Source organism: Pseudophryne corroboree, chromosome 1, assembly GCF_028390025.1.
Source record: "Pseudophryne corroboree isolate aPseCor3 chromosome 1, aPseCor3.hap2, whole genome shotgun sequence".
Classification (NCBI taxonomy): Eukaryota; Metazoa; Chordata; class Amphibia; order Anura; family Myobatrachidae; genus Pseudophryne; species Pseudophryne corroboree.
Window position 1 is genome coordinate 1067389758 of NC_086444.1, and position 25511 is coordinate 1067415268.

General features: G+C 44.0%; 1 protein-coding gene across 10 annotated transcripts in view; it reads left to right on the top strand.

Moving 5' to 3' along the window:
- FRYL (FRY like transcription coactivator) overlaps nucleotides 1-25511 on the top strand; it is a 541692-nt gene that overhangs the window by 509043 nt on the left and 7138 nt on the right. For 8 of the 10 annotated variants that reach the window (XM_063920961.1, XM_063920963.1, XM_063920960.1 and 5 more), the window contains 8 exons: nucleotides 1984-2184; nucleotides 2443-2613; nucleotides 7578-7831; nucleotides 8763-8970; nucleotides 9347-9496; nucleotides 12902-13000; nucleotides 17562-17630; nucleotides 25103-25120. In XM_063920961.1, the coding sequence (XP_063777031.1) occupies nucleotides 1984-2184; nucleotides 2443-2613; nucleotides 7578-7831; nucleotides 8763-8970; nucleotides 9347-9496; nucleotides 12902-13000; nucleotides 17562-17630; nucleotides 25103-25120 (1170 nt within the window). The remainder of the gene's footprint in view (nucleotides 1-1983; nucleotides 2185-2442; nucleotides 2614-7577; nucleotides 7832-8762; nucleotides 8971-9346; nucleotides 9497-12901; nucleotides 13001-17561; nucleotides 17631-25102; nucleotides 25121-25511) is intronic. The other 2 variants (XM_063920955.1, XM_063920957.1) reach the window with 1 other exon arrangement.

Below are 25511 nucleotides of genomic sequence, written 5' to 3' on the forward strand. Positions count from 1 at the left end.
AAACTTTTTCACGTTGTCAATATGGGGTATTGTGTTTTAGAATTTTGAGGGGAAAAAATTAATTTATTCCATTTTGGAATAAGGCTATAACATAACAAAATGTAGAAAGAGTGAAGCACTGTGAATACTTTCCGGATGCACTGTTTACTACAGCAAGTCATCGTTTTACTTTTGCAATTGGTGCAAAATAAAGAAAAGTTCTTATTTGTAGCTTGGCGCTGTCCTGCTAGGGTCCGCCATCACTTTATACATGTATATTTGCAACTAGATTTACAAGTGCCTTATTATTTAGCTGTGACTAGATTATTGGTCATTTCCTATAATTCTGCAGAGATACGATAAATACATGACTTCTTTGGTGTGTCTGGTGACCAGTGCTGCTGAAGATTGTCATTGCCCTGCACTGAGCAGGCTGCTGTTAAATAGTCATTACAAAGTCATAGAATCACTGCATTTTAAAAGCAATGTTGCCCTTGTATGTACTTGGGAAACTCTGCTTCATAAGATATTACAGTGTGGGAAATCCTGCTACCATATATGTGGTAAATTGTCCCACAAAGTCCCTTTGTTTTTCAGTAAACTAGATGTACACCTTCGAGGAGATTATTGTAATGTAAAGGCATATGCAGTATAGTAACTTGAAGGGGCTCTGATCACTGTAGTATGTGTGATTTATACTTGGCTCTCTTAAACAAATAGCTTTAGCGTACTGCCTTGTGTATGTGCTTTTCAGTGATGTGCATACAGTATATCTTCCATAGTTTATTTGCTGCCTTTGGATACAGCACAGAGTTGCTCTATAGAACCAGCTGGATTAATAAAGAGTACAATGCAGCGCTGTATCACAACACAAGGCAACAATAACTTTACTGCATAAAGGAAAAGCGACGTATTTAATGCAAGTTGTAGGAGCCAAGAAATTCGTTATCTGCCATCAGACAATATCAGTACACACATTTAGGCGCATTGCAAAGAACTAAAATGATTAATAACAAGGGACAATAGAAGACATTGAGGAAGTAATGGCAAAGTTACTTTCAGCACATCTACAATATATACCTATTTATTTTGTGTCTGATTCGGTTTTTTATATAGTAGCTTTTATCTTGGCTAAAGGTGCATACACACTTGCTGAGAAAGTAAACGACGTCGTTCATTTTCACCCATCCTGAGCGACGTTGTTTACTTTCTCTGCAAGTGTGTATCCCGCCGCCACCGAGCGATGCGCAGCCCGCGGGTCGTTAGCAGCCCTCGTGGTCGGCCGTGCATGCAGCTCAATTTAGACTGTCGTCCAAAAGCTGCACGCACGACCCGGTCATATCGCTCAGTGTGTACGCACTGGTGCCGACCGCCCTGGCAGGGAGGGGAAACACTAGGTGGCGTCGCTCATAGAGCACATCGCCTAGTGTGTACCGACCATTAGTATGACTGGGTTTTGGCCATGTCAGGTATATATGTGATACCTCAGGCATGTGAAAACAGCTCTGTCCTCCTCCTTCTGTAATCATTAGCACAACACAGGAAAATCTCGGAACCTCTGAGGCTACAGGAACAGGGGGCTTTGCTTTGCACACCCCAAAGGTTATATTCGTAATGTTGTGATGTAAATATGACATAATGACATGTTTTCTCCTGGCTCAGTGTTTGTCCTTGTTACTCATGGTTATTTGTGTTTTCCTTTTTTGCTAACCAGGAGCTGCAGGTAAGTTGCAGCCTGGTGGAGTGGCTTGTTTCAGTTCTGATCCCATGTGCTGTTTGTTTGTGTGTGTGCTGTACATAAAACATGTAAGGTTTGCTGCTTGATTAATTGATGGTGTACACTGCCCTATGTTTCATTATCCTATCCGGTGAAACATGCTGCTCCCTCTATCTGTCTCCGAACAATCCTCCTCTAGCTTGTATTGCATTGCCTGTGATTTGTGACGTCCAGAGGAGGGTCCTACATATGATGTTCATGAATGTTACTCTGTGGTTACTTCAAAGGGAGAAAGCGTGGACAACTTCAACTGGGGAGTGCGCAGGCGGTCTTTGGACAGCATTGACAAAGGCGACACCCCCTCTCTACAGGAATGCCAGTACTCGGGCAGCACGCCCAGCCTGAATTTGACCAACCAAGAGGACACAGATGAGTCTTCTGAAGAAGAAGCACTGACTGTCAGCCAGATTTTGTCGCGTTCACATATGGTATGATATGAGTCCCACCCGCTGCTTTGCATACATATGTGAAATATAAAAACATGTTTATTAACAATCAGTCTATTTTTTATTATTCTGTATCTTTAAGTTGTAAAATGCATTTTAAGAACAAATTTAGTTTCACATGTGAAGGAGTATTGAGATTTTGTTTAGTTGTACACTCACAGGGCATATTAACTGTGGATATTGCTGTGCATGGTTTACAGTATGTTGTTGATTGTTGCGTGTTTGTTTTTTTCCCCACAGCTGCATAATGACTCCACGGCAGAGGACAACATGGCTGACCACGTGGATCACTTCCTCCAGTCTCAGGACTCAGTTAGTAGTACTCTGACAGAGGAAGTGCTTCAAACCAGAGCAGAGACCCCCAGTGTGGAGGTGACACCTCCAGATAGTGCTAACAGTCAGCTGCCTGAGGTGGGGAAAAATCAGGGCTGGTGCATGGCTGATCTGGGATCCTTTTAGTTTTGTCTTATAGATTTGTCTTTTATTTTAATGCAGCTGTCCTACACTTCAGATTGAGATCTTTTATGTGTTTTTTTTTTATTTGTCTCTTTTAATATTTCTAACCTGTTTGGGGGTCTACTATAGCAGTATTATTTCTGTACATAATTGTGCCCCTCTCCACCCCCTAAAGGTTACAAATATTTATTATAAGGTGATTCCGTCATTTTGGGTGTATTAATTTCAATGTTAATTTATTGTATAATTTTGGGTATGGTTATGTTGATTCTAGAATTCTATGTTATTCTTTTGGTGCTTCTTGTAGTTGGTTGGCTTTTAGGTCTTTGTGATTGGGCTGTAATTGGGGTTAGGACCTCAGGCCAGCTCTGTTAAAGATTGATAGTTAATTACCATGGTGAAGACTCAAAAGCCAAAATCTCAGGATCTCAGTGTTAAATGGCCTATGTGGATGAGAGAAGGCAGCTAATTGGAGACAAGTTACTTGTAAGTATTTCTGTTTCATCATTCATAAATCATTTTCATTTTGTCTCTGAAGAAAAATAAGGAAGCAAAATGACATAGAAACCATACTATAGTCTGTTATAATATAAAAATTATTATTGTAGTTAGGGCTAGATGTGCAGAGGGAGGGCATTCAATATGCCTGTTGTCGGGATCCCGGCTGTCAGGAGACCGACGCCGTTATCCCGATACCCGGTGAAATACCGGCGGTCAGAATCCCGACAGCTGGCCAAAATCCCTACTCGGGTGGTGGTTCACGCCACCACCCAAGGGGGAATATATAGCCCTGTATCGCCACCTGGCCCGAAGCATGATGTGTGCAGCAGGTCCGCGAGGGAACGCGTTGCACTCGCTGCTGTCGGGATACCGGCGTCGGTCTACAGACCGCTGGGAAGCCAGCTGTCGGGATACAATACTGATCCCGTACAGATGTGTCCTCATACACCTATTATTTTTCTGCTGTATGGTGTAAGTCCAGTGCTTTGTACGTATTCCTTTAATTTGCTATTTCTTCCTACATTTTGCATCTAATAGTCCCCATACATTACAGTATGCACTATGTTTAAAAGTTTCGATTCCCTGATCCACACCGAAAAACGGTCAGATTCAGCAAATCAGGACTCATCTGTAGGGGAGTGATGCGAATAACTAGCTGCACTTTCAGTGACTTGGAACCATACAGATTATTTTTGGTAATTAACCAGCCAGAAGAGATTGGGTTGTGCTGTAATTGAGTGAGCTTGAGTGTGCTGTAATTTCAGAGGTGTTGGTCTTCCTCCATTTAAAATAATCTGTACAGCAGTAGACAAATACAGTATTATTCTATGTATCAGATGACTACGAACCAATAGGGGCTCCTCTACTACCTTTCAAAAGCCAGGTAATGCCAAAACCCCAATATCAAATTAAATAAGCAGCATATGAATAGAGCTAAAAAGAGCACCCAATAGTGGTAGTTTTAGTATCTTGTCATCAGTGACTGTATCTGTTGTTTATTCCTGTATGATTAGATTTAATTCCAGATTAAATTCTGATTGTAATAAAGCACAGATGAATACATATATACAATACAGGTACTAAATATAGTGAGACTTGGTTACATCATTACGTGCACCTTTCTAGTACTGGGTAGGAGCTGCTTTGCCCATAGACAAGCTGGAATTCTTTATGGCATGGTTTCAGCAAAGTGCTGGATGTATTCCATGGTGACCTGATAGCATCACACACTGCTCTGTCAGCTGCACATGCATGCTGCACCCATTCCACCACATCCCAAAGCTGCTAGATTCTATTGAGATCTGATGACTGTGGAGGATATTTCATTAGCAGCTGGGGATGACACGTGCTTTGTGACATGGGGGGTAATTCCAAGTTGATCGCAGCAGGAAATTTTTTAGCAGTTGGGCAAAACCATGTGCACTGCAGGGGAGACAGATATAACATTTGCAGAAAGAGTTAGATTTGGGTGGGTTATAGTGTTTCTGTGTAGGGTAAATACTGGCTGCTTTATTGTTACACTGCAAATTAGATTGCAGATTGAACACACCACACCCAAATCTAACCCTCTGCACATGTTAAATCTGCCTCCCCTGCAGTGCACATGGTTTTGCCCAACTGCTAAAAAATTTCCTGCTGCGATCAACTCAGAATTACCCCCATGGTGCATTATTCTACTTGAGGTAGACAGAGTATGGGTTGACTGTGGGCACAAGGAAATGCACATTGATATAAAGTGTGCATGTGTCTACTTTTATTTCACACCATAAACATATTACCAACCAGTAAGATAGGATTACAATTACTCTGTTCAAATATATCAAATATTGTGGATCCATTTACTTACACCTGCGGATGATAATAAATAATTCAGTTGAAGTGGTCAGTGATGAAGACTCCTACTAATTAGTAACACGTAGGCCAAGGAAAAAGGAGGTGCAACACTATACGGGGGAGTCTTCTCATACATGACTGGGCTATCATATTTCCCCGCTGACCCTCTTATGGAAAACCTATTTCTAAGGCATCTATCGCATTTGTGCTATTTTTCAAAGGCGAGACAGAGGATTTCCTATTTTCACCTAACAGATATATTTTGACATCGTTTTCCAAGGTAAACAAAATAATTTCTTGCTTTGTACATATGACTGATACTAAATCCCTTTGCCTCTGACAAACTTGTATGAGTACATTGTGGAATGTGCTAGTCCATGCTCTCACAGCCTATTTCAGATTGTAGACTGTTTTTTGGAGCTTGTATACTTGATCTGGGCTTTTAGAGTCCTTACATCCAGGTGGTTTTTGCATGTAATTATCCTCCGTCAACTCACCATGTAGCAAAGGGTTGTTTTTTTTTAACATCTAAATGTTTTCTACAGTATGCGTTTTCTTTATGGCTGCCACTGTAGGCACAGTCCTGATCGTAGTGTGCTAGACTGCTGGAGCAAAGGTCCCATTGTAATTCTCTCCGCACTATTGTGACGGGTGACTACTAGTATGGGTTTGTACCTTTTGCTATAACTGTGCCGTCTCTTTTACACTTAACTTTCAGTGTCTAGTAGCCAGAAAAATGTTTGTCCTGCTGGCAGTCCAATGTGCATTGATGTTTGGCTGCCTCAACTCAATCTATCTGTTAGATGTATTTTATGCTACGTTTCTGACCATGCCAAGTGATCTATGTACGTAGCTTTCTCCATTATTCTAGGGAATAATCTGACTTGCAAGGAAGTAGCACTACCCAGTGGCAGCACCAGGGTTCAGAAGAAAAAAAATGACCTTCTGTTGCTTTAAAAGTTCCATGATTTGTGCTTTCATCAGGGAGCATGGTTTATCTTTCTGCAGAACCCCTTTGGGATTTTCTCTGTTGCTCTGCTTTCCATAATGAGCAATGTTTCTTCAGGTGTCCTTGTTTCTTGCTCTCATTTCCTTACAGTATAACTTTGTATCTGCAGCTGTAAGGCCATGCTGGTGTAACTTTTTGTTTCTCATATATGAATTCCTTTCTATGCTGGTGTTCATCTTTAATCCTGGTTTTCACAATGTGTAGGGTTTATTCCACTATAGGCTTTCTCGCCATTGTGTTAATGTATGGGTCACGTAGACTGCACAGAAATATTTCTACCTCATGGTTACACTTTGTCTTCAGCCATTGATTACGCTGCTGTCACTAGCATTCCATTTATATTTTCATGTAATTTTTCTCATTTCTCCTTTTATGGTTTCCACAATAGAAACATCTTAGTGTTTAAACTGGATCTTGCATGAAGCATGTGTAATGTATCTCACATACTTCTTGAGTTAGTGTCATCGTATGGGAAGTAGCTGACCATTTTCATCCAATAAGCTGATGGTTGCTTTTACCTATTTCCTTCTTATGTTATTCTTGCATATTAACCCCAGGTCTGTCTGTCTGTAGTAATAACCTCTTGCAAGTCCTCTCTGGATTTTACCGCAACCTAAATATTCCAGAGTTGTTATTGTCATTATTCAGTGTAACCACTGACCTTTTCAAATTAGTTATGTCTTTTTTTTCCTTTCTTTGGAATACAGTGTTTATTTACTCGCCTACAATTTGCAGAATTCACTGGAATATTGCTTGTCTGAGCCCATGACCTGTTCTAGAATATGCTTCATGGTTCAAGCATCATATTTTTGGATAATCTTTACTGTGACCAGTTCATGTATAACTTCATAACCTAAAATGGAAGATTAACAAACAAGATTTTGATAGTGTCCTGATCACAGCAATGAGAGTTTATAAAGGCGGCAATTAAAGATAGGACAGCTTCTTGTGTTATACCTAACCTCTAGCTGTCGTTACATTCCAACAACCAGGAACCACAACTGAGATCTGTGATCACAACTACTTGTTAATAAAGATTGCAGATTCTTAAGTTAAACTGCATTATTCTTACATTCATGCTCAAAGTGTTATTACAATAGTGGTTGTAGAGGTAACATAAGGATTATAGAGCAATGAGCATGATTATGTACCTTTTATAAACATTTATACTGTAAGTTGTATTAACACCTTTTTTTTATTGGCACCTTGCATCTCTATATTTTCTATAAATGATAATAAGCCCCATCATTCTGGGCTTCTGCTTTCTAAAGATCATTAGTGCTGTTGTTTGACCTACCTAATAGTACCGCTGGTTCTGTATTCTATAACCTGGCATATTATATTGGTGATATCAGGAATTCCGCTTTCCATGCCATTGGCCCTCCATGATTACAGCTGAATGCAAATTTTGTGCCAATTGCTGCATGAGAAGTCTGGCAGGCCTGCTAAGTTACTCCACACCCAGGGTGCTGCCCCCAGTGCTTTAGATTGCCATTATTCACGTTCTTCATGTTCCATCTTTTTTAGAGTATGTTTCTTTTAGTAGTTTTCATTTAATAAGCCCATTTGCTTTCAGGATGGCAGTGTAGCAGTGAAGGATGAACAGCTGAGCACAGCTAGCGAAGACACCGGTTCATATGTCACACAAGACCAGCACGAAGCTCTGATTTGCCAGGAGCCCCTGGAAGTGGAAGAACCATGCGATATTCAGGAGCTCCCCGCTACTGGCAGTCCCCCAGATTCCGTCTGTGAAGATGATGTCACGCTTGCTTTAAAGGAGCTTGATGAACGATGTGAAGAGGAAGAGGCAGATTTCTCAGATTTTTCAAGGTTGGCTTATGGTGGCGTTCGTCTTGTGAATGCTTTATTCTTCAACAATGGATATTTAACTATCCTGTAATGCTATCTTTTCAGCAAACTATTAAGTTCTCACACAGAAATGCATAGAGCTTGCTCAGCTAATGTATTACTGGATTAGTTGTCTGTGAATGTTAAAGTATGGTGTAAGGTAAATTATGGCTCTACCCATTTACTTTTTAGACATTCATGTAGTGAGCTTACAGTTTCTTCTGCATTATATATATATATATATATATATATATATATATATATATATATATATATATACATATATATAACCACAAATGAAAAGCTTTTCGTGTTTCTTTTTCGCAGCTGATCTGGATACCTGACACCTAGCAGGGTACCATATGACAAACACTGCCAGTAGCATGTTAAAGGTCTTAGTCTATAGATTGTTGAAGGCCTTTGATTCATATGTTTGCTGAGCAAGTGTAGGGCGTTTTGGCAGAAAACACACTGTACAGGATCATTAAATTGATCGGCCAAGAAATGGATGCTGTCTAGATTTTTTTTTCTACCCTATACACAGATATTACTTTAGATAATTAAAAAAGTGCATCTGCAGCAGCCACCCTTGGCCGCTCTCCAGCAGGTAATTGTGTATTCTGCTTGCATGTCCACAAGAGCAGCCTACCATCGAGATAGCATATAGATGGCAGTTAGCAGTGCTGTGTGTTGCTTCCTCTATGGAGATGTCGTCTCCCTTTGTGATAAGCAAGGAGGCTATGAAATTGATCTATTCAGCCTGTGTTGTGAGGCTGTTTGGGAATCTGAGTCTGTAAGTAAGCACTAGAAATAAACGTCATTTTATTAGATGATATTGATGGGAGCAGGGTTCTGTGTTTAGATTCTCAGCAGACTACTATTGTACTATTAACGCCTTGTGCTCTGCTTGTAGCCAAGATGACGGGGAACAGGACGGCTTTGCAGAAGTCCAGACCTCTCCTCCTCCTTCTCCTTTTATGTCTGCAATACTTGCTGCTTTCCAGCCAGTGGCCTATGAGGATGAGGAAGAAGCCTGGCGCTGCCATGTCAATCAGATGTTGTCGGAGACTGACGGCTCCTGTGCTGTGTACACCTTTCACACCTTCTCCAGGCTGTTTCAGGTTTGTAACTCTAGAAAGAATACCCGCTGAGACGGGTGTAGTATGTTATGCCGGTGGATGGGCTCCCGGTGGCCAGCATACCTGCGCCGGCATACCGATATTTAGGCGAGCGCAAATGAGCCCCTTGCGGGCTCACTGTGCTTGCCACGCTGCGGGCACGGTAGCGCACTACGCGTGCCACGCTATCTATTCTCCCTCCAGGGGGGTCGTTGACCCTCAAGAGGGAGAAAAGCTGCCGGTGGTCAGGATTCCGGCGCCGGTATGCTGGTCGTCGGGAGCCCGGCCGCCGCAAACTGAAGACTACCCGCTGAGACAGTGGACAATGCATATTGGCACATGTGTCAACTGCGATAACGTTCATCTGATTTCTTTGTAGACTATTCAAAGAAAGTTTGGAGCTATAACCAATGATTCCATTAGCTTTCTGGGAGAAAGCCTGCAGAGAATAGGCACAAAGTTTAAAAGCTCCCTAGAGGTGATGATGGCATGCTCACAGTGCCCAACAGTCTTTGTGGATGCAGAAACGGTAAGAGTCCAGCTAAGATTTCAGTATTGAGCATCATCAGTGATCTACAGTAATTACAATACAAAATAGGCTCACAGATTATATAAAAAGCAAGATGTGATGTGAGCTTCTGTAGCGCCAATGTTAGGTTCTGTATGGGTTTAAGTGGGAAGCCACACCATCTACTGTTTATCTGTCCGCAGCTCATTAGTATTGGCAGGATGCTAGGCGCAACAGATTTGTCTGAAGCAATCTTCCCTTCATTCAGAGTAGCACAGAACAGTAATGTCGCTCCCACAAGACGGATATCTTGATTGTGACTGCAGCATTGTCGCCCCAAACCACCCATTTCACACATAAGGGTATATGCAATTGCGGTCGAATTCGCGGCAATTTTCGCCGTTTTTTAATTCGACTCAATTCGACAGGTGAATCCCGGAAGGTGGCTTCCGGAATTCACCATATTCAATGAAAAACGGATTCGCCAGAGTCGCGGGCGAAAATCGGCCGATTTGGCGGATTTTGCCGCGATTTTAAAAAACGGTAAAAAAACGTGAAAAACCCGAAAAAAAAATGGCGTGGGGTCCCCCCTCCAAAGCATAACCAGCCTCGGGCTCATCGAGCTGGTCCTGGTTCTAAAAATGCAGGGGAAAAATTGGCCAGGGATCCCCCGTATTTTTAAAACCAGCACCGGGCTCTGCGCCTGGTGCTGGTGCCAAAAATACGGGGGACAAAAAGAGTAGGGGTCCCCCGTATTTTTAACACCAGCATCGGGCTCCACTAGCTGGACAGATAATGCCACAGCCGGGGGTCACTTTTATGCCGTGCCCTGCGGCCGTGGCATTAAATATCCAACTAGTCACCCCTGGCCGGGGTACCCTGGGGGAGTGGGGACCCCTTCAATCAAGGGGTCCCCCCCCCCCAGCCACCCAAGGGCCAGGGGTGAAGCCCGAGGCTGTCCCCCCCCCATCCAATGGGCTGCGGATGGGGGGGCTGATAGCCTTTTGTGATAATAAAAAGATATTGTTTTTTCCAGTAGTACTACAAGTCCCAGCAAGCCTCCCCCGCAAGCTGGTACTTGGAGAACCACAAGTACCAGCATGCGGGAGAAAAACGGGTCCGCTGGTACCTGTAGTACTACTGGGGAAAAAATACCCAAATAAAAACAGGACACACACACCTTGATAGTAAAACTTTATTACACACTACCGACACACACATACTTACCTATGTTGACACGCCGACTGCCACGGTCTCCGACGATCCGAGGGTACCTGTGAAAAAATTATACTCACCTTCCAGCGTCCAGAGATAAATCCACGTCCAGAGAGTAAAATCCACGTACTTGTTTAAAAAAAAAAACACGCAAAAACCCGCTCCATACCGGACTAGAAAGGGGTCCAATGTTTTCACATCAGACCCCTTTCTCCCGAATGCCGGGACATCACGTGACTCCTGTCACTGACGTCCCTTCAGCCAATCAGGAAGCGCTACTTCCGTGGCGCTCACCTGATTGGCTGTGCGCTGTCTGTACTGTGACAGCACATCGCAAAGCCGCTCCATTACTTTCAATGGTGGGAACTTTGCGGGTAGCGGTGGGGTCACCCGCCGGTCAGCCGCTGACCGGCGGGTGACCTTACCGCTAGCCGCTAAGTTCCCACCATTGAAAGTAATGGAGCGGCTTTGCGATGTGCTGTCACAGTACAGACAGCGCACAGCCAATCAGGTGAGCGCAACGAAGTTGCGCTTCCTGATTGGCTTAGAGACCTTTCTGTGACAGCTGTCACTGACAGGTCTCACTCGTGGAAAGGTGTCCCATGTGTCAGCATGGGACCCCTTTCAGTCCGGCATGGAGCGGGTGTTCGGTTTGTTTTTTTGCCAAGTACGTGGATTTATCTCTGGACCATGGCTGAGGTGAGTATATTGATCTTTTCTTTTCAGGTATCCGTGGATTCTACATGGAGAAGAGGACCGATGTCGGCTTGTGAACATAGGTAAGTATGTGTGTGTCGACGTATGAAATAAAGTTTTACTGTCGACGGTGTGTGTGTCCTGTTTTTATTTGGGTATTTTTTTCCCAGTAGTACTACAGGTACCAGCGGGCCCGTTTTTCTCCCGCATGCTGGTACTTGTGGTTCTCCCAAGTACCAGCTTGCGGGGGAGGCTTGCTGGGACTTGTAGTACTACTGGAAAAAACAATATCTTTTTATTATCACAAAAGGCTATCAGCCCCCCCATCCGCAGCCCATTGGATGGGGGGGGACAGCCTCGGGCTTCACCCCTGGCCCTTGGGTGGCTGGGGGGGGGGGGACCCCTTGATTGAAGGGGTCCCCACTCCCCCAGGGTACCCCGGCCAGGGGTGAATAGTTGGATATTTAATGCCACGGCCGCAGGGCACGGCATAAAAGTGACCCCCGGCTGTGGCATTATCTGTCCAGCTAGTGGAGCCCGATGCTGGTGTTAAAAATACGGGGGACCCCTACTCTTTTTGTCCCCCGTATTTTTGGCACCAACCCCAGGCGCAGAGCCCGGTGCTGGTTTTAAAAATACGGGGGATCCCCTGTCAATTTTTTCCCCGCATTTTTAGAACCAGGACCAGCTCGAAGAGCCCGAGGCTGGTTATGCTTTGGAGGGGGGACCCCACGCCATTTTTTTTTTATGATTTCACCGTTCCAGCTTAAAAAAAAAATAAAAATAAAAAAATATTTTAAAAAATATATAAATAATATTTGTGCCTCCAAAAAAAAAAAAAAAAGTACCTAATCCCTTCTAATATAAATAGATCTGCTATTCCCCCCCAAAAAAACACAAAAAAAAACATGTTTAAAATTTTTTTATTTGTTTTCACCCTCCAAAGTGTGGCGGATTGAAAATGACGAATTTGCTGTCTAAAAGCACTGCTGTCGAATTTCCAAACTTGAATTGAATATGCTTTGGTCGAATTGCAGCACTTGTATCATTGCAGAAAAGTCGAATTTGCAAAAAGTCGAATTTCAAAAAGTCGAATTTTGAAAGTCCGTTTTTTGGTCGGAAAGCACTGAATTGCATAGGCGATTTTTTTTTTTGGTCGAAAATGACCCGAAATTCGACAATTTCGGGAATTCGACCGCAATTGCATATACCCCATAGAGGGAACTAGACAAGTTCTGTCCGACTCTGAATCTCCTAGAGCTGTGTAAAAATGCGTAAAGTGCTTCTGTGTATGCGCAGTTTGCTAAAACTCGCTATTTGTGGCCTTGAAAGCAACCGCCTCCGACTCGGAATCAGACCCATAGCTTTTCCTTTTTCAGTTACTGATGTGTGCTAAACAAAATAATTTATTGTTAGTTCAGTTTCAAAGGGAACAAAAAATACACTTTGAAGAAAAAAATTTCCTTTTATATTAAATATTTCCCATTTGGAGATCTGACTTGTCATGTGTTACAGCTCATGTCATGTGGCTTGCTGGAGACACTGAAATTCAGCGTACTGGAGCTACAGGAACATCTGGACACTTACAATGTGAAACGGGAGGCCGCAGAACAGGTACTCATTCTCCGTGCTTCATTTTATTATTTTCTAGTGTGAAGGTTCATAGAACGATCACAGTATATTTTGTAGAAAACTCCTGACTACAGGCAAAATGACTGTTTATTATTAAGTAATTTTCTTAAAATTAGAGTCTCTTCTGTTGTGCTAATGTTTAGCAAACTACAGTTTGTTGTCCGTTTAAGACATGATCAATAGTATTTATTTGTCCAGTACAGAATTCAACTTATTATAGTATATATAATTTCTTAGCCACTAAGGGTGAGATTCAAATGATATATCACACCCAATTTCCTTTCTAAAATGATCTCTGTTATCGTGCATATTGCGCCCATAGTATTCAGGTTTAGCTCTGTAAAGAGTTGGATGCCTCGCTACTCCGGGGGTAGCGAGCTGAACTAATGATACAACGTCCCTGAGGACAGAAACAGAACGGGTGTGGAAAGGGGTGAAAAGAATTGAATCCCGCCCTAAATGTCCAGCATTAGCACCATATGACATTTCTTATGACAGTGGGATCCTGCTGGGCAGACAGGTACGATGATCAATATAGTAGAGGTCCAAATTGATCTTCTACTAACAGAAGACCTAAAACGCCTGTGGATAGAGGGTTTCTGAGACCTAATATTACTTATTTACAGTGTACAGATGTTTATTAATTGCAAACTTGAGTTCTCTCCTCCAGCACCACTCACAGTAACATCCCAGTGGTTGTCCTTAGATAATGGGCTGACATTACTATTTGTCAGGGGCACTTTCTCCATCACTTATGCTTCACAATATCTTGCCAACCCCCTCCACTGTGACTGGCAAACTGTTAATGTGACCTTGTGCACAATGCGACTAAGGCCCACTAAGGTGTAATAGCTATGCGGCAGCGTACTGTTACTTAGACTGCAGTTCCAGACAATGAAGCACACAATCTCCGTCTGCTATAGATGTAGCATACGGCTATCACTTTGCAAGTGATCTACAGGATCCCTAAAGTTAGGAGGAAGTGAAACACCCCATAGCCATCTCTGCTCATCAGGATTCCATTTCTGAATTGTTCTCCTGTAAAAGATTAGGATCAGGGACTTTGTACCTACTTTATTTAGTATAGTGACATTGATCTTTTATTGTTTTATATGTTTGGGGTTGCACTCACCCTAGTTCCTCTGGCAATGTTATATTCATTGGCAGACTGTAGAAATCCCATTTTTATTGCTGCATTGTATATCTCTGGACCATTCAGTTGCTCCCTCCTGTTCCTACTGCCAGCATAACCTTGGACAATGTAAGGAAAACCATGGATAACACTTGCTTTGAAGTAGCAGTGCTGTCTACTGTGTCACCCCTTTTCATTTCTAGTCGCTTTGGTTTTCTTTCTCCGTTGTTACTACTCAGCTACTATTTTAAATACACAGTAGTGCTTCGATTCTTCCATAATAACATAGAACAACATGAGTCCCATTATGTTAAGGGCTTCTGCATTGTCATGCTTACCTGATTCTGTTCTTTTCTACATTAAAAATGACGTCACAAAAAAATAGACAAATTCTGTAATATTACATACTCACCGGGACACAATTTAGAAAACAAAAGCTCATCTCTCCTCCTTTAAACCTCTCAATGAGAATGTGAGGGTATATTATAGATGGAGACTGTTTTGTTCTTCAAACAACTTGTTCAGTGGCTGTCAGGAGAAAATAAGATTTACAGCGGACCTTGTATCCATGTCACTAATTGAATGTGGCACAGTATTCCTCAGAGAGACTTCCCTCCACCTCCTCCCTCACTAATGTAGACCTCCATAGTTAATTCACTAAGTGAGTAGCCTTTATTAAATTGAGCCGGCCAGAGAAACACATTCTTCTTTCCTCATTTGTTGGCAGTCTTTGAAGGTTAGCCAGAGGGTATAGTGATTACTACTCAGAGAAGTCTATAAATAGCTGGAAATGAGTAGTCATAACTAATTTCTTATAGAAAGAACGGTTGCATCTCAACGTAAAACATTCACTGCTGGATTCTATGCTTTGCTACAAACACAATGGTTTTACAGTCAGTAACTAGCCAGTGAAATCTGTTGGGTATATGTTTTGTCAATAGGTGATGCTTTATGTAGAATGTATGCATCTACTGTATGTACATGTACAACACACAACTCACTAGCATCGTGTCTTAGCATAATGATTTGTGTTCCAAATATAGGGACCATTTCCTTGGATCCTGTCAGCAATTTGGTTCTTCTCCCATTTACATCTGTGTATGAAGCTCAGTCTTTTTAAATTTCCCAACCTGGTTGGAAGCTATTTAAGGGCTGTCAAAAGCTCCACCCCACAGTTGTGGCTGAGGAAACATGAAGTGGGTGAGGATGTACCGCCTGCCCATTGCCACACAGGATAGGTTTGGTTATTCCTGCTTGTAGCTCACCCCCACTACCATTGGGAAAGGCTGGTGGTGGCAACAAGGTTAAGTGGTCCCTATCCTGTGGAGAGTGGAGCAAGATCTGTAAGCTGCAGTCAGCCCCAGTCTCCGGATTACGAAAGGTGTTATGTGGGGATGCCTATAGGGAAGCTAAGAGTGATATTTACATGTCACTGTAGCCTTCCCTAAGTGCTTGGCCCAGAGGAGGTGCCAACCTTTCAGAACCTCTTCCTCCTTCAGCACCTCTTCCCTGATGAGGCTTCCCAGTTAGGGTAAACGACCAGAAATTATGCAGCAGCCATCTTTTGAGAGCAGCTCCTACTTTACATCTTCCCTCTCCTCCACAGGGAAGTGGTGTTGATGTTTATTGCTGGCGATGTTTTCTTTACTGCATGCTCACCCTTTCTATGGCCTGCGACTATGGAACTCCACATCCTCCTGGAATATGCAGCTGTCCTCCTTTTCTGTTAGTGCCTGGGAAAGTGCCAAGGCTTCTATCGGAGCTCATACAAATCACTGCATATTTTAGGAACCATCCTTCCTCCACCCCTCTCACAGCAGCCACAGAAAGCGACCTACCTCCCATTGGTTCCCAATCAGAGCTGGAATCCAACAGGAAGCAGAGAAAGATAATGTAATGCCTTGGCCGTGTGAAGAGACCACCAGGATCAAGGAGTAAAACATTCCAGCTTTCACAACAGTATTTTAGTGGTAGTAAATGGGAAAGCAGACTTTCTCAGCAGACAACCCCTTCTAACCAGGAATCATCCCTTCAGTTAAGTCTTGCAGCTGACTGTGGACAGGTGGGGTCTGCTAGATTTCAGCATGATGGCGTCTCTATTGTACCACATGGAGAAGTGCTTCTCCAGGACACATGATCCAAAGACATCTCTAGAGAATGCCACGTCACCTCCTTGGAACTTCCATCTGATATACATGTTCTCTCTGCTATCAGTGCTGGTGTTGAAAATGGATTGGCCAAGAAGGTCATGGTACTCCTATCATAAGTTTGTCAGTGGGACCATTGTGGAGCCAACCTCCAGAATCAAGTCTGTTAACTCAATCCCCTTTATTTACCAGAGTTTGGCTATTGAAGACCTGATCCTCGGGTATGAGGGTTTCACTGACCATGTTTCAGACCATTCTCAAGTCAAAGAATCCCCTTTGGACAACAATTACAACAGGATGTAATTACTGCTACTTCTTCAAATCAGTGAGTGATGTGCAGCTTCCATACTTCTTCCCCAACTCCCCAATTGCACCTTGGGATCTCTGCATTCTTCAGATTTTTACATTCAGTGGAGTTGAAGCTCCTTATGTGGAAGACCACCTTTCTATTGGCTATCTCCACAGTTAAGAGTTTTTTTTAGTTCTCCATTTCTCTTCTGTCATAAATGACACTACTTAAGACTAAAGCTTCTGTTCAGCCTAAAAAGTGGTCCGTGAGTTCCATCTGATCAGTTTCTTACCTTCGATACGGGTAAGTCTCCTGAGGAAGAATGCTTTTTGGAGGAATTACATGTACAGTATGATGGATAACCTACTGTATTAGTGCTGTCCACAAGAGAGGTTGGCCAGCACATAAACAGACCATTGCCAAGTGGATTACATTAGTAGTTCATCATTCTTAAATTGAAGCAGATGAGTCTGTCCCAAAGCTAGTTACGCACATTCTACACATGGGTGGCTGTCTTTTAGGCATTGTGTCTCGGGCATAGTCCCAACATTCTACAGATTAAACAATTGTGCCTATAAAGGTGTTAGTACATCACAATCTCTGAGTGTCCCCTCTCGTAGGCACTGCTTCAGGATTCCATTGGATGAAAGAAATTATATTTTTATACATTAAATCCATCCTCAGTCCATTAGTGGACTCTATCCTTTACGTTCTTTTATGTCTTGCCATATATGTTTTGTTGCTGTCATTGTTAGGGTATTTATCCTGTTGATGTTGGAGAATCTTTCTCTCTCTGTCGTCCCAGTTCAGAGCTTGGGACTTTGTTAAATAAGACTGCACTTCCTGACTGGGTTCTGAAGTGTGGAGGAGGATAAGCTTGAGGTTTTGGAGATGAATACTATTTTCACAAGCATGCAACACTAATATAGGTTACAATAGAATATATCATATGCTGTCTGTCTTTCTTCCTTGTAGTGGCTGGAAGATTGCAAGAAAACCTTTAGTTCTGGAGATAACCGGAATGTGCCTAATACAGAAGCACAGGTAGGTGTCCTTACTACATCAGTGCTGAACAAATTACCCGGTTACTGAATAGTGACGAGATGTGGCCGATATTATATAAGTGATTGCACAGACTGCAGATAAAATACATTCACTGCATCTGGAGTTTTAATTAGTGAACCCAAGATACTTAGGTTCTAGCCTATTCTTATACTGTACTTTCCCATTACACTCATAATTTCAGTTTCATTTTATGTACCAGGGAATAACATACTTCATTTCTACAGGGCCTAAAATGACCTTATCTGGGTGGTGTTACATAAAATTACCTATATTGACTGTTGGTTACTAAAAAAAAACTAATTTTGTTTCCTATGGTGAAACTATGTAAATTTACTGTGGACATGTGTGAAATTAGTAGTTTTCATATGTAATTCATATATACAGAGGGGTCCTGTTCCAGCCTTGCTATATTTTGCGTATGCAGTGCGACAGCTGGCTTCCGAGATTCGCAGGTGCAAGCATATGCACACACCTGTGAGCCATTCGCTTCTATGGAAAAGCCACGGCTGCGAATAGATTTCAGCCTCCTGCAGCATAGCTCATCGAGGGAGCAAACGCAGCAAGGAAGTAGCAGGACACAGCTGAAATAAGGCACATTGGGGCAGATGTATTAAGCCTGGAGAAAGCATAAGGAAGTGATAAACCAGTGATAAGTGCAAGGTGATAAATGCACCAGCCAATCAGCTCCTGTTAATTTACATATTGGAGCTGATTGGCTGGTGCGTATATCACCTTGCACTTATAACTGGTTTATCACTTCCTTATGCCTTCTCCAGGTTAATTCATCTGCCCCAGTGTTTCACATATGATGATATGGTGTATGGTTTTGGGGGGTTTTCATACAATGTATAAATTCCTAAATTGAAATATTTAAAAGCTATAAAATCCTAAAACATGTATTGAAAAAAAAATTTTTTTTAGTTTTTTAGATCCTAAAAATCCAGGGCCTATTAATAAGTAGGCTGATAGCACAGCTAAAACATAAACTGATTACTCTGTCTCCGAGACAAACTTATTATGAATGATACATTTGTACACTGTGTAAATATATATATATTTCTCTGACGTCCTAGTGGATGCTGGGAACTCTGTAAGGACCATGGGGAATAGACGGGCTCCGCAGGAGACTGGGCACTCTAAAAGAAAGATTAGGTACTATCTGGTGTGCACTGGCTCCTCCCACTATGACCCTCCTCCAGACCTCAGTTAGATTTCTGTGCCCGGCCGAGCTGGATGCACACTAGGGGCTCTCCTGAGCTCCTAGAAAGAAAGTTTATTTTAGGTTTTTTATTTTACAGTGAGACCTGCTGGCAACAGGCTCACTGCATCGAGGGACTAAGGGGAGAAGAAGCGAACCTACCTGCTTGCAGCTAGCTTGGGCTTCTTAGGCTACTGGACACCATTAGCTCCAGAGGGATCGACCGCAGGACCCGTCCTTGGTGTTCGTTCCCGGAGCCGCGCCGCCGTCCCCCTTACAGAGCCAGAAGCACGAAGATGGTCCGGAAAATCGGCGGCAGAAGACTTCAGTCTTCACCAAGGTAGCGCACAGCACTGCAGCTGTGCGCCATTGCTCCTCATGTACACCTCACACTCCGGTCACTGATGGGTGCAGGGCGCTGGGGGGGGGCGCCCTGAGCAGCAATAAAAACACCTTGGCTGGCAAAATAATCACTATATAGCCCCAGAGGCTATATATGTGATAAATACCCCTGCCAGAATCCATAAAAAAGCGGGAGAAAAGTCCGCGAAAAAGGGGCGGGGCTATCTCCCTCAGCACACTGGCGCCATTTTCTCTTCACAGTGCAGCTGGAAGACAGCTCCCCAGGCTCTCCCCTGTAGTTTGCAGGCTCAAAGGGTTAAAAAGAGAGGGGGGGCACTAAATTTAGGCGCAATATTGTATATACAAGCAGCTATTGGGAAAAATTCACTCAATATAGTGTTAATCCCTAAATTATATAGCGCTCTGGTGTGTGCTGGCATACTCTCTCTCTGTCTCCCCAAAGGGCTGTGTGGGGTCCTGTCCTCAGTCAGAGCATTCCCTGTGTGTGTGCGGTGTGTCGGTACGGCTGTGTCGACGCGTTTGATGAGGAGGCTTATGTGGTGGCAGAGCAGATGCCGATAAATGTGATGTCGCCCCCTGTGGGGCCGACACCAGAGTGGATGGATAGGTGGAAGGTATAAACCGACAGTGTCAACTCCTTACATAAACGGCTGGATGACGTAACAGCTGTGGGACAGCCGGCTTCTCAGCCCGCGCCTGCCCAGGCGTCTCAAAGGCCATCAGGGGCTTAAAAACGCCTGCTCCCTCAGATGGCAGACACAGATGTCGACACGGAGTCTGACTCCAGTGTCGACGAGATTGAGACATATACACAATCCACTAGGAACATCCGTTACATGATCCCGGCAATAAAAAATGTGTTACACATTTCTGACATTAACCCAAGTACCACTAAAAAAGGTTTTATGTTTGGGGAGAAAAAGCAGGCAGTGTTTTGTTCCCCCATCAAATGAGTGAATGAAGTGTGAAAAAGCGTGGGTTCCCCCGATAAGAAACTGGTAATTTCTAAAAAGTTACTGATGGCGTACCCTTTCTCGCCAGAGGATAAGTTACGCTGGGAGATATCCCCTAGGGTGGATAAGGCGCTCACACGTTTGTCAAAAAAGGTGGCACTGCCGTCTTAGGATACGGCCACTTTGAAGGTACCTGCTGATAAAAAGCAGGAGGCTATCCTGAAGTCTGTATTTACACACTCAGGTACTAGACTGAGACCTGCAGATAGTGCTGCTGCAGCGTGGTCTGTGACCCTGTCAAACAGGGATACTATTTTGCGAACATAAGAGCATATTAAAGATGTCGTCTTATATATGAGGGATGCACAGAGGGATATTTTGCCGGCTGGCATCCAGAATTAATGCAATGTCCATTCTGTCAGGAGGGTATTCGAGACCCGACACTGGACAGGTGATGCTGACTTTAAAAGGCACATAGAGCCTTATAAGGGTGAGGAATTGTTTGGGGATGGTCTCTGGGACCTCGTATCCACAGCAACAGCTGGGAAGAAAAAAATTTTACGTCAGGTTTCCTCACAGCCTAAGAAAGCACTGTATTATCAGGTACAGTCCTTTCGGCTTCAGAAAAGCAAGCGGGTCAAATGCGCTTCCTTTCTGCACAGAGACGAGGGAAGAGGGAAAAAGCTGCACCAGTCAGCCAGTTCCCAGAATCAAAATTCTTCCCCCGCTTCCTCTGAGTCCACCGCATGACGCGGGGGCTCCACAGGCGTAGCCAGGTACGGTGGGGGGCCGCCTCAAAAAATTCAGCGATCAGTGGGCTCGCTCACAGGTGGATCCCTGGATCCTTCAAGTAGTATCTCAGGGGTACAAGCTGGAATTCGAGGCGTCTCCCCCCCGCCGTTTCCTCAAATCTGCCTTGCCGACAACTCCCTCAGGCAGGGAGGCTGTGCTAGAGGCAATTCACAAGCTGTATTCCCAGCAGGTGATAGTCAAGGTGCCCCTACTTCAACAAGGACGGGGTTACTATTCCACACTGTTTGTGGTACCGAAACCGGACGGTTCGGTGAGACCCATTTTAAATTTGAAATCCTTGAACACATACATAAAAAAATTCAAGTTCAAGATGGAATCGCTCAGGGCGGTTATTGCAAGCCTGGAGGAGGGGGATTACATGGTATCCCTGGACATCAAGGATGCTTACCTACATGTCCCCATTTACCATCCTCACCAAGAGTACCTCAGATTTGTGGTACAGGATTGCCATTACCAATTCCAAACACTGCCGTTTGGACTGTCCACGGCACCGAGGGTCTTTACCAAGGTAATGGCAGAAATGATGATACTCCTTCGAAAAAAGGGAGTTTTAATTATCCCGTACTTGGACGATCTCCTTATAAAGGCGAGGTCCAAGGAGCAGTTGTTGGTCAGAGTAGCACTATCTCGGGAAGTGCTACAACAGCACGGATGGATTCTAAACATTCCAAAGTCACAGCTGGTTCCTACCAGACGCCTACTGTTCCTGGAGATGGTTCTGGACACAGAACAGAAAAAAGTGTTTCTCCCGCAGGAGAAAGCCAAGGAGCTGTCATCTCTAGTCAGAGACCTCCTGAAACCAAAACAGGTATCGGTGCATCACTGCACACGAGTCCTGGGAAAAATGGTAGCTTCTTACGAAGCAAATTCCATTCGGCAGGTTCCATGCAAGAACCTTTCAGTGGGACCTTTTGGACAAGTGGTCGGGATCGCATCTTCAGATGCATCGGCTGATAACCCTGTCTCCAAGGACCAGGGTATCTCTACTGTGGTGGCTGCAGAGTGCTCATCTTCAAGAGGGCCGCAGATTCGGCATACAGGACTGGGTCCTGGTAACCACGGATGCCAGCCTTCGAGGCTGGGGGGCAGTCACACAGGGAAGAAATTTCCAAGGACTTTGGTCAAGTCAGGAGTCGTCCCTACACATAAATATTCTGGAACTGAGGGCCATTTACAAGGCCCTAAGTCTGGCAAGGCCTCTGCTTCAAAACCAGCCGGTACTGATCCAATCAGACAACATCACGGCAGTCGCCCATGTAAACCGACAGGGCGGCACAAGAAGCAGGATGGCGATGGCAGAAGCCACAAGGATTCTCCGATGGGCGGAAAATCACGTCTTAGCACTGTCAGCAGTGTTCATTCCGGGAGTGGACAACTGGGAAGCAGACTTCCTAAGCAGAGACGACCTACACCCGGGAGGGTGGGGACTTCATCCAGAAGTCTTCCAACTGTTGGTAAACCGTTGGGAAAGGCCACAGGTGGACATGATGGCGTCCCGCCTAAACAAAAAACTAGATATTGCGCCAGGTCAAGGGACCCTCAGGCAATAGCTGTGGACGCTCTAGTGACACCGTGGGTGTACCAGTCGGTTTATGTATTCCCTCCTCTGCCTCTCATACCAAAGGTACTGAGAATAATAAGAAAACGAGGAGTAAGAACGATACTCGTGGTTCCGGATTGGCCAAGAAGAGCTTGGTACCCAGAACTTCAAGAAATGATATCAGAGGACCCATGGCCTCTACCGCTCAGACAGGATCTGCTACAGCAGGGGCCCTGTCTGTTCCAAGACTTACCGCGGCTGCGTTTGACGGCATGGCGGTTGAATTCCGGATCCTAAAGGAAAAGGGCATTCCGGAGGAAGTCATTCCTACGCTGATAAAAGCCAGGAAAGAAGTAACCGCAAACCATTATCACCGTATTTGGCGAAAATATGTTGCGTGGTGTGAGGCCAGGAAGGCCCCAACAGAGGAATTTCAGCTGGGTCGTTTTCTGCACTTCCTACAGTCAGGAGTGACTATGGGCCTAAACTTGGGTTCCATTAAGGTCCAGATTTCGGCTCTGTCGATTTTCTTCCAGAAAGAACTGGCTTCACTGCCTGGAGTTCAGACATTTGTAAAGGGAGTGCTACATATTCAGCCCCCTTTTGTGCCTCCTGTGGCACCTTGGGATCTCAACGTGGTGTTGAGTTTCCTAAAATCACATTGGTTTGAGCCACTTAAAACTGTGGATTTGAAATATCTCACGTGGAAAGTGGTCATGTTATTGGCCTTGGCTTCGGCCAGGCGTGTGTCAGAATTGGCGGCTTTGTCATGTAAAAGTCCTTATCTGATTTTCCATATGGATAGGGCAGAATTGAGGACTCGTCCCCAGTTTCTCCCTAAGGTGGTTTCAGCTTTTCACTTGAACCAACCTATTGTAGTGCCTGCGGCTACTAGGGACTTGGAAGATTCCAAGTTACTGGACGTAGTCAGGGCCTTAAAAATGTATATTTCCAGGACGGCTGGAGTCAGGAAAACTGACTCGCTTTTTATCCTGTAGGCACCCAACAAAATAGGTGCTCCTGCTTCTAAGCAGACTATTGCTCGCTGGATTTGTAGCAAAATTCAGCTGGCGCATTCTGCGGCTGGATTGCCGCATCCTAAATCAGTAAAAGCCCATTCCACGAGGAAGGGGGGCTCATCTTGGGCGGCTGCCCGAGGGGTCTCGGCTTTACAACTTTGCCGAGCTGCAACTTGGTCAGGGGCAAACACGTTTGCTAAATTCTACAAATTTGATACCCTGGCTGAGGAGGACCTTGAGTTCTCTCATTCGGTGCTGCAGAGTCATCCGCACTCTCCCGCCCGTTTGGGAGCTTTGGTATAATCCCCATGGTCCTTACGGAGTTCCCAGCATCCACTAGGACATCAGAGAAAATAAGATTTTACTCACCGGTAAATCTATTTCTCGTAGTCCGTAGTGGATGCTGGGCGCCCATCCCAAGTGCGGATTGTCTGCAATACTTGTATGTAGTTATTGCCTAACTAAGGATTATTGTTGAGCCATCTGTTGAGAGGCTCAGTTATATTTCATACTGTTAACTGGGTATAGTATCACGAGTTATACGGTGTGATTGGTGTGGCTGGTAAGAGTCTTACCCGGGATTCAAAATCCTTCCTTATTGTGTCAGCTCTTCCGGGCACAGTATCCTAACTGAGGTCTGGAGGAGGGTCATAGTGGGAGGAGCCAGTGCACACCAGATAGTACCTAATCTTTCTTTTAGAGTGCCCAGTCTCCTGCGGAGCCCGTCTATTCCCCATGGTCCTTACGGAGTGCCCAGCATCCACTACGGACTACGAGAAATAGATTTACCGGTGAGTAAAATCTTATTTTGTGTCTTATTTTGGAGTATAGCAGTTGTGAGTGAGCTTTGTGCCTTGTGAGTTTGGTGATTATGCTCACATTAAATAGCCCCCCCTCCCCCTGACATGCAGGAATCTGCAATAGATGATCTCAGGGTGCACTCAGCTGCTGCATGCTGCCCTAACACTACTAATGTGTGACGCCTTCAGGCATTGGTTCTGCTGCACAACAAATTTGTTAATTTAGGTAGTATTTCCCCTATAGATTATGTATGCCCCATTCCTGATTTAATTCTCTTTTTCATTAATTACAATTATAATATACATACAATTTTTGCAACTGCTCATTATGGTTGAGCTAGAGTTTTTTTTATGTTCTTTTGGTTGTCTGGATCTTCCAAGTTGCATTGATTACTTTTGCTCATTGGAGGACATGGAAAGACAGAGGATGGTTAATTCCAGACATTGTGGCAACGTAGCATTAATTAATATTCACATACAAAGTGAAACATTTAGGGCACAAGCTATAAATGAAGTGATGTCAGTGTAGGGTTTCCCTGTGTAACTCAGAAGTGCTTGTCCTGGAGTCATATTAATGTCACTGTTTCTAGATATCCCTTCTTACTTAATGCACATTGCTGCAGGCTGACCACTGTGCCGCACTGAGGAGCTGATAAGTCATGGGTGACTGTTTGCCTAGGGTTTTACAGAACTTAGACTATTACTAACTTTCCGTCTTTTTCTTTCTCTCTCTGTGTTTTGTGACCTGCTCACCTTCTTGCTTAGCAAATGGAAGTTCTAGCCGTAAGTGATGGTTCTTGATTTCTCAAATACTAAACCTGTCAGATTAAAAGCCTGACTTTCACCTGTCTTGTCCACTTGTTGAGCTACCAACGTCTGCCATTGTAAGATTACAGTGTGCTGTAGGTCTGCGTAGTCTTTGTCCATGAACTGTTGGCTGCTCATTAATATCTCATAACATACATAATTATGGAGTTGTATATGTGTATATTATTGTAACCTTTCCATCTGATCACACACAAGATAAAATACAGGTCCATCTGGAAATGGAACAACTAAGAGGCTGATATACAGTCAGCGGAGTTTCAGCTACTGGGTCCAAAATTTGTGCATGGGGAAACCATTCTAAAATGCAAGGCAGAAATAGAGCATTGTGTTTGCAGTGTGCCAGAGC